General features: G+C 41.2%; 1 protein-coding gene across 1 annotated transcript; it reads left to right on the top strand.

The window, feature by feature from the left end:
• The first annotated feature begins 3,065 nt into the window (after positions 1–3,065).
• On the top strand, positions 3,066–5,688 carry LOC131240821 (WRKY transcription factor 71-like). Its single transcript, XM_058239307.1, has 3 exons — positions 3,066–3,624; positions 4,145–4,288; positions 4,904–5,688. The coding sequence occupies exons 1-3, from the start codon at positions 3,170–3,172 to the stop codon at positions 5,247–5,249; spliced, it is 945 nt and encodes a 314-aa protein (XP_058095290.1). The 5' UTR covers positions 3,066–3,169; the 3' UTR covers positions 5,250–5,688.
• The last annotated feature ends 4,164 nt before the right edge of the window (positions 5,689–9,852 follow it).

The raw sequence follows: 9,852 nt of genomic DNA, 5'->3' as shown, positions 1-9,852 counted from the left end.
GGCATTAAAAAAGGAAAAAAAAAAGGGTTGTACGGTGCAGTCGGTTACTGGTAATCCGCCCTTTTTTAAATTATGTGTCGGAGTTTCCTTTTTGTCTAAAAAAAATAGGAAAAATATGTCAAAATGATGAAAGCCTGATGGCATGATTGAAAAATCTCATTACAATCTAGAACGATTATTTCAAATGAAGATATTCCATGCGCTCCTTTTAGGTAACTATGCATGTTTGCATCCACCTGATTGACAGGCGGACCCTTTTTCTTCTTATTTTTGTAGTATTATAGTATAAAACTGTACCATTCTATTACCAAAGTAGAAGTTAAGGGTGTACCTTTCAAAAAGGGTGGGTGCAAAAATGCAAATCGAGTTCTGTTCTGTTCTTGCCATGAAAGGGACAGAATCATCCGCAACAACTGTTTTCCGCGGCATGTACAACAGCCAAGCTCTGCAGGGCCCTCCATGTTGTAAATCTGAAATCCAATCCGTCCATCAGGTTGTAACCCTCATTCTCACTGTTGATCAAAATGGTTCAGTGTAATAGAACACTTATATGGCACACACCAATGGGAACAATGTAAGTTCGACCCAAAATCTTTAAGTTCATGCATTGTGGCCCGCATGAGTTTTAGATCAGGGTCATTTTTATAATTTCTCTCTATTCCTATGATTTACATATGATGAATAGGTTTGATGAACAATGAAAAACCAAGGTGGCCCCACACAGAAACCAAGATCTGCATCCCGTTCCCTATAGTGTGACTCACCGGCATTGTGGATCTGGCTGACGTTTGTTCCCAGGGCATAGCATCGAATGGGAACACCGGATGTACAGAGTGGATTTAATATATGCAACATGTTGGGCCTTAAAGAACTTAGTATTTTATATGTGGACACATTTGTGCGGTGACCCAATACTGTTCAGCACAATGGCAGGATTTGATTCAGCCATGTACAATTATCAACTGGCTTAACAGCTTTCAAACATGTTTTGGGTGACTTCAGTTTTAAGCACTTCCAAGTTTGTAATGTTTTGGGTTACCGAGGAATCTAATTCTTGGGTTCGTGTCCTTACCTTAGTAGTAGACTCTAAGGAGTTTCAACACAAGGTCTTGGGTTTGACACCCATTCGTGGTGAAATCTCACAACAGCGTGTGTTGGGTGCGTGTGCAAAAAAATAAAAATAAAAATATGAACCTTTAAAGAAAAAAAGAAAAAAAGAAAAAGAAAAAAGCAATCTAAGCACTCCTTAGCCATGTAGGTGGATTGCATGCTGCCCCAGCACTATGTGGGCTGTGATTGCCTACTTACATTGCTTCACTATTGGATGGTGCTTTGTAAGCCTCACCATGATATACGTTGTTCATCTACTTTTTCTAATCATTTAAGAGCATGAACCAAAAAAATGAGACATCCAAATCTCAAATAGACAATAAGGGGTGATTGAACACCCACCATTAAAAACTTCAGAAGGCCCACTATAATGTTTATTTTACATCTAACATATTAATTAGGTCACGAAATAGTATTTGGATTTACTTTATATTTAGAATAAGACATAAAATGATACGTGGATGAAACACATACGTAGCTCACATAGCACCGTTTTTGCATCTGCACCGCATAGCTCAGTGGTTATCAGAAATGCTGAAATTTGATTGGGCTACGTCTCATTAAATAAAAATGGGCCACATGCTCCCATCACTACCGAGCTACGCGGTAGTAGGGTCACCACACAGTCCACGTCGGCAAAACGGGTGCAGATACCCTGTACAAGTGAGGTGTTGCCAGCACTTTACACGCCATCCCGACGTGTGGGACATCCAAGGGGGATAAGGCCGGCCCCACCGTGAAGATGACATGAAAATCCTCTCATTCCACTCATCAGTCGAGCAACACGTCCACACGATAAGTGCGGATCCATCGCAAATTTCTTTAAACCGACTACTATTTTTGGACAGATATTTCCCACTTGATAAGCGGGCTATTCTGATTTTTATTTATGTTCATCTTCCAGGTGAAGGACACCTTACGCACCGCTCAGATGACTTTCCAAGGTGGCACGTACGGAGTATGTAAAGGTACGTGTGGAACCTTTCGTTCCATATTTCGTTTTCTTTTGGTGGAATGCGTGTGCGAACGATGCTGTTCAGTATAGGTTGGCAAGCATTAAATCAGCGGAATTTCATTCCTACAAGAAACCTCGTATGCATCACATGTGAATGGAAGGCGCCCATAGGCGTTGGAGCCTTGCTCATCATAACACAAGCGCGCGTGTAACTAAAGAGTACGTGTGCAAAATCTGATCCTTTCATCAGGTGGGCCATGGTGTTAAAGTGCCTTTCTTTGGGGTAAAAGATGGAAGTAATGAGACCCAAAAGATCGAACTCACATCTGTCCCCCATATTGACACGTGTTCTTGGTGTGGATGGGCCAGGCTCATAAGCCTTGATTTCATGATATAAAATGATGTTTGCTAGGGGAACTCGCAAGAGGCTCTACGGATGGATTACTGACATCTCCATTCACACGTGGCCCACTTGTGAAACAACCGAATACGTTGATCTGGTAAGTCATCATGGAAAGGTGGTCAAATGATAGAAAAGGAGCTTTAGCAATTTCTGGTCAGGTGGACAGCTAAAAATATACAGCAAAAAGAATGAGCCGTCTAAATCAACGGATGATATTACACTGCCTGGATGTATAAGATGATCTAACAACCATGATAAGCAGATAAACAGCTGTGATTGCATTAGCGTGTGACATGAATATGGTAGAGATGGTGGGAAGGGGGCCACCATCTCCATTCAAAAAGATGTGAAGATTGTATCTCCAGCTCAACAATAGACCGTCCACGTGTCGGTCCATCCCTGGTCTCTCACGTGCCAAGGACCTATTCTGGCAACGGTCAAGTGCCGGTGCTACCCTTGAACACGTGTCGGCGAGATCACCCACAACAAGATCTTTTGAAACATTGACCACCATCCATCCACGTTACCGTCAGTAGCCGGTGGTCGTCGCTGACTCATCCCAAGCACCCTTTATAGAAGACTATTCAATGAAGAAAAGGAGAGCTTTTCCAAAAGTCCTCCATCTTCACCAACTTCCTCTATGAGCACAAAACCCACCCTCTCCTTCAACCTCTCTTCTCATTCTCTCCCACAACAGACCCATGTCTGATCATAGGAACCCTACCCAGCATAATCCCTATCATGATGATCAGACCGTTGGTTCGATGGGCTTCCCCTTCTCTAACCATCCATCCTTTGCTAACCAGGCACCGGGTGTCTCTGGGTCCCACCATGCGAATCTAGACTTACACGGGTTCGATCCATCATCACCTTACATGAGCTTCACTGAGTATCTACATGGATCATCTGACTATGGAACACTCTCAAGAGTGTTCGACTTGTCGTGTTCATCATCTGAAGTATTCAATTCCGGCGACGCTAGGAGTGGAATGAATGAGTTGGGGGATTCTGTGGGCCATGTTGGTAATTCAGTGACGCCGAATTCTTCAGTTTCTTCATCGTCGACGGAGGCCGTGGCGGAAGAGGATTCGGGGAGGAGTAAGAAAGAGCAGCAGCCTAAAGGGTGTGAAAATGCGATGGAGAAACCTAAGAAAGTGTAGGTTTGGTTCTTCTTTAGTAGATTCCTGGTAGAATTATATATGCTCAAAAGTTCCTTGTGAAACAAGGGTTCTATGCTCATTTTCTTTCCCATCTTTATTCTAGCAAAAAAGAAGAATTGAATCTCTTTTGTTTTCTTTTGTCATGTCTTCTTCCAAAGTGAACTTTTGGCTTTTCAATCTCTAGTGAACTGCAAAAATTCTTCTATCTAGGCCTTTTCTTGACTCTTTTCTTTAATAACTTTCTCGAACCCTAATTAAAGAAGTATACAAAATGTGAATTATCTAATTAGTTTTTCTCAAATCATCCGAATTGGGCGAGCTCTCTTGGTTATAGAGAATGACAATTGTTTTGCTCGGTGCAATATCAGATTGTGGGTGACCAAAAACGCTTAAGATCCAACCATGATTTGTTTATTAGCATTGCACCCATTGAGGGAAATTTAGCATTTTTGCTGTTTCTTATTTTGTTCGATGTAGGTTTTGCTCATAATGAGTTTCTGTGGTTAAATAATCAAGGAATAAGCCAAGGAAGAAAGGAGAGAAGAAGCAAAGAGAGCCGCGTTTTGCCTTCATGACTAAGAGTGAGGTCGATCATCTGGAAGATGGATACCGATGGAGAAAATACGGCCAAAAGGCAGTCAAGAACAGCCCTTACCCAAGGTTTGTTTGTTGAATTTTCTCTGATTATTGCATTTTATAGAATATATGCAAAAAAATTATCTGCTATTTCACCATTCCAATCTTGTTAATGCTAAATAAGCCAATTTTTCATTAAAAAGAGATAAAACAAGATCTTACAATTCAAAAGATGATAACAAAATGGATGATAGAATCACTAAGCATCCAGAGAGTCTTATTTGTATCGTACTCTTAACTAAATTACTACATCAGATAGTTTTATCTCTTCGTTTCACAAATGCATGATCATCATTTACATGTCTGCTCTATACATTGCGACATCTATCGCCACATGGGTCTTGGGTTAATCACAACCTATCTCCAAAAAACAAAAAAAAAAGACAAAAAAAAAAGGGAGTAGAAGAAGAAGAAGAAGATAATTTCTCTTTGTAACCGAAATTTCTATTCATTTTAGAAACCTTATATCTATTCTTACAATTTCATCACTAGAGAAGTGTAACTGACTTTCCAATATCTCATAAAGATATACGGTTTCTTGCACTAGCATTATTTTTTTAATCTTTTCTAAGAATGTTAACAAAGATCTATCAGCTGTGTAGAAAATTTGTGAGTAATAAACTATTATTGCCATTGCAGAAGCTATTATCGGTGCACCACCCAGAAATGTTCGGTGAAGAAACGCGTAGAGAGATCGTTCCAAGATCCAGCAATTGTTATTACTACATACGAAGGCCAACACACCCACCAGAGCCCCGCGACGCTTCGAAGCAATGCTGCAGGAATGTTGGCACCATCTATGTTGGGTTCGATGACGGCCATGCCGAGTTTCCACCCAGACCTATTGACACAATTGCCTCAAACAAATGCTCAAGGTGATTCAAGCTCCATTTACATGCAAAACCTAACTCCTCTTCAGCGGCAATTTCCTGACTATGGCCTTTTGCAAGATGTTATCCCCTCATTCATCAGCAAACAGCCATGAAACCTCTCTTTTTCTCTCTCATATGAGAGACGATAGAGAGACATTGAACAATAGATTCATGGCATACGTGCCAATATTGTACATGTGTGAGATCCGAGGCTTTCATCAGGTATGCCGACAATGAAATCAGTCTGGTCTACTCATCGTATGGATGTTTAAGGTGACCAACAAACTGTATTCAGTGCACAATATGACCTGACTAAGAAGCGAACGACCATGATTTTTGGGCAAGGGCATACTCATGGTGAGCCCCACCTGATGAATGGCATGGATTACACATGTAAATTAGCACGTGTGCTGTGAATTGAATCTTAGATCCGCCTAGGTGTGAATCTCCTCTGCATTTCTGATCTCATATTGTACATGTATTTAATCCTACATACATGAACCGATACTAGAACCGTATAAGCATTAAATACATCTTTGTCTTTTTGTTCAAGTGAAAATATTCCAATTGCTCTTGCAAAACCCAAATCTGGGTGAAAAAGCCATTGGCAGGATTGCCATGGAAAGGGACGGCCATCAGTTAGAACAGACCCATATGGGAAGTGAGCATTTATGTTGCAGGAGATGGGCTGATGGAAGTGCAACGTACGCTATATATATGGCCTTTGCTAGAGGAATGCATGCTTTTGCTACAAGTGCATTCAATGCATAACTTGTTTGATGAAAAAGCGGTGGGGGTTGCAATATAAGGATGGGAGGTTTTCCAAGTTATCATGACTGGTTGGGCTCTGCTTTGGAAACCTAGAATTCATGAGGAGAAGCTGAGCGATTATGGGGGTGGGTGTTTTGGGAGGAAGAAATAATGTGTGCTTGTGCAACTGTTGTATTGGACTCTCTCTCTCTCTCTCTCTCTCTCTCTCAAATCATCAAATAACGCAGTCATGCTTGCAATCATGCACTTGCATGCATTGTTAAAAGAGTCGACGAGACCTGAGTCTAGTCGGGGATGAATTAGCCCAACGCACCCGAGTCGTTGTGATCGATGGTATCGACTATTCAACCGGATCAGGTAATACCTAATCTGAGTCGACTGGGACGAGTCTGTCCGAGTCTTAAAACCATGCTTGCATGCACCATACGTGCAGACAAAGCAATCAAAGTCTTTTGTATGCTGAGTTTGTTTTGATTTTGGTTCGACTCAGATTCCCAGCTAGTGTCGCCCATGGTCCGATGGTCGTAGCCATTCATGTTGTAGAATTTATGTTTCCAGCGACAATGGAGGAAACTTACGCTGAACGGATGAGTCTGACCATGACTTTCTTTTTACGGTCTTGGATCACTAAGAAGATTTTTTTAAAAAAATAAATTTAGGTCTCACATACAGGGGTGCAACTTGGGCTAGTTGAGTGGGGTTGGGGTTTAACCCGACCTCAAAAAGACCCAACCTGCAACTTGATCCGATCCAAATTTCAACCTGAGATGCTCAACTCGAACCCAACGTGGCGTCCTGTTAAGAACCCACCCTCATCTCAGCCACAGCTACGTCCGGATGGTTTGTGTGTTGCCCCATTTCAAATTTAATAATAAATTCAAATTGTATTTTATAAAAAGGTTGTTATAATCTATAGTCTAAGTACCAATAAATTCGTGTGATTCAATTCATTCGATTCACTTCAAATATTACATTCTCCTTGTGGTATCAGAGCACGAAATTTTTTTCCTTTGTTTTTGGATAGTAACCGTCTTATCGTTTCATTTCCATGATCGACGCATATCAACACAAATCATGCACTATCAGCATTGAACTTCAACTTCGCCGATTGGTCAAGCTTTTGTCGTCTCTGATAGACTCGCATGCACGGGAAAATTCAGTGCCGTCGCCTCTCATCGGTCAACGTTATCGCTAATCACTCCAGCTAACAAGAAACGCCGGATTTCTCTCCCAAATAGGACGTGTGCTACACAACACAGACTTTTAACGTGTGTAACTTTTATTGGCCACAATATTTTTTGTTTTAGATCCACTCAGTCCATCAATTTTTACAAATCATCCTAAAGCACAAGCCTAAAAATAAAGCACATCCAAAGCTCAAGTGTACCACACCAAAGAGAGCGGCAGGTATTGAACGACTATGGTTTAAAATGAAAACTTCGTAAGGTCCAATATAAGGTTTATTTGGCATCTAACCTCTTAATAAGGTGAAAACACAAATATCGGCTTTATCATAACCTTCTGTCCTCGATAAGTTTCCAATAGTAGGCCTCTGATTCCCAATGTTTATGTAGAGTGGCCCAATTGAGCATTGGATCTGACTCATTTTTTGTCTCATTGCGAGTAATATGAAAAATATAGATGGAAGGTGTATATTTGATACATATATCATGATGGGAATGTGCTGCACCACTGTAGGTGTTACACTGCCTCACCCAAGACGACACGGCCCTTACCGTGTAACCATATTTATGCGTATTCTGTTTTCACTCGTATACGTTTTTCCATATCATTTTAGGGCAATGTCCGAAAAAATTAAGCAGATCCAATCATCAGGTGAACCATATCATAGGAAACGGTGGTAATTGAACATTAATGAGTTACAAAAGTTTTGGATGGAATTAATATTTGTTTTTTCCCTTCATCTATGCTTATGTGAACTTATTAATAGATTGGATGGCAGTTAAAAGTGAGGTTTTTAATGGTAGGGTGTTCCATCACCACGGTTTCCTGAAGCATGGTTCACTTTATGTGTTCTTAATTTTCGGAACCATGCTTTTAAATGATCTAAAATAACGGATGGACAGAGTGGATGCAAAATATACACGTCAAGGTGGGCCCCATGGTAAGGGCTGCACCGTCCTGGGTGAGGCCGGGTCTCACCTAATCCGCTCCCCACACCACACATCAGGCAACAGAATTTCTTGTGATGTTTACATGGCCCTACGAAGATGTATTGTTTTAAATCCACACCATCCATCTAATTTTTCGGATCATTCTAGTGTATGAGTCCAAAAGGGAAATACAAATCCAAAGTTAAAGTAGACCACACCATTGAAGACGGTTGGAATCAATGCTACCGTGGGGCCACAAAATGCTCTGACCAAGCTGATATTTGTATTTTAACTTCATCAACATACTTGTAATCTTATGAGCAGGTGTGATGTAACATAATCGTCACCTTGGCCCTGGAAAAGTTTCAATGATAGTTTGTTCAATTTGCTTGCTTATGTGGTAAGATCCACTTGAGCTTTAGAGGAAACTCTTTTTTAGCTCATGATCTAGAATTATCAAGAAAAATTGATGAATAGTACAGATCTAGCAGAAAAGTCATGGAACTAGAAAAGTTCCACACATTAAAAGTCGCATTGTGCAGCCAGCATGCTATTTAGGAGAGAAAAATCCCGCGTATCTTATTAACAAGATTCTTGAGAAATGACGTGGAACAATGAGTGGTGAAGGCACTGGAATTTCCTGCGGCTGAAATAGAGATGATCCGCACTTACATGGGATTACCCCAAACAAGATCTATTACAACCCAAATCCAACCTGAATTAAAAACGGGTTGATGTTTTCTAACCCAAACCCAACCAAAGAGCATCGACATCGTGACCCAAGCTTGTTGCACAAAAACCTGGTCTGGTCCGAACGCAAGTTGCAGCACACTCACATTCAACGCACATGCTCTTATCCTGAATCCCTATTATGAATGTTCCTTGAGAGTGGTAGTGGGTCTCCCACATGCTGACTGATCTAATTATCAGAACATGGAAGAAACTTACACCGGACGATGGTTGTGAATTATCAAGGATTGCTATTTTTTATGAATTTAGAACAATTAAAAGAATTTTTATTTATTTATTTATTTATTTTTTGAATGATTTGCATTCGACTCTAAAGATCAAAGGTTAGGATCCACTCTGAAGTTTGACTACGGGACAGTAACCAAAATACAGACGGTTCAAATCATCAGACCACTCAGCATGTGGGCCCTAGTAAGCTGCCGCACAGGCTGGATCCTGGGTCTCGACAGATGATAAAGAAACGCGTTCCCTGGGAACTTTGGATTATTAGATTCGACACTAATTGGCTACGTTATAACGTGTGTTGGCGTTTGAAATGGGATTGTCTGGAAGTAGATTCCTCAAAGGACAGTTTTGTAAGCATTCCTCCAGAGTCAATTTCAGGATGGGCCCACATGTTTACATGCCGGATGATCCCGTCCGTCCACATTCATTAGGATTGCGTGGATGGGTTATGGCCAGAACTTACACCGACCCAATGATTTGACTAATATTATTAGTCGGTCCTTTCCCGTGGAACTGATGTAGAGCAGGTCGCGGACAGTTTCATGGCCAAGATGGATCAGAAAAGGCCCGGTCGACGACAGAAGTGATCCGGACCATCGGACCTTAAATCAGGCGTATCTCGCAATCCGGAATGAGTTAGCTGACGTAAAATATATGATTTTGGGGTAGAACGAGCTACTTTAGCCAACCAACCCAGCTACGCCGGGTTGCGCAGCCCGGAATTGCGAAAAACCCCTTGATTGTCGGTCGTTTCCCTGTTTTATTTTCGTTTTTACTATAAATAGTAAGTTTTAGTTTGATTATAACTCTTCATCCGTCGGGCTTTAGGAGTTGCGCCCAACATGGAAAGAGCTTA

The sequence above is a fragment of the Magnolia sinica genome, chromosome 3 (genome assembly GCF_029962835.1).
Source record: "Magnolia sinica isolate HGM2019 chromosome 3, MsV1, whole genome shotgun sequence".
NCBI classification, from domain to species: domain Eukaryota; kingdom Viridiplantae; phylum Streptophyta; class Magnoliopsida; order Magnoliales; family Magnoliaceae; genus Magnolia; species Magnolia sinica.
This window is presented reverse-complemented; position numbering and strand designations above follow the sequence as displayed.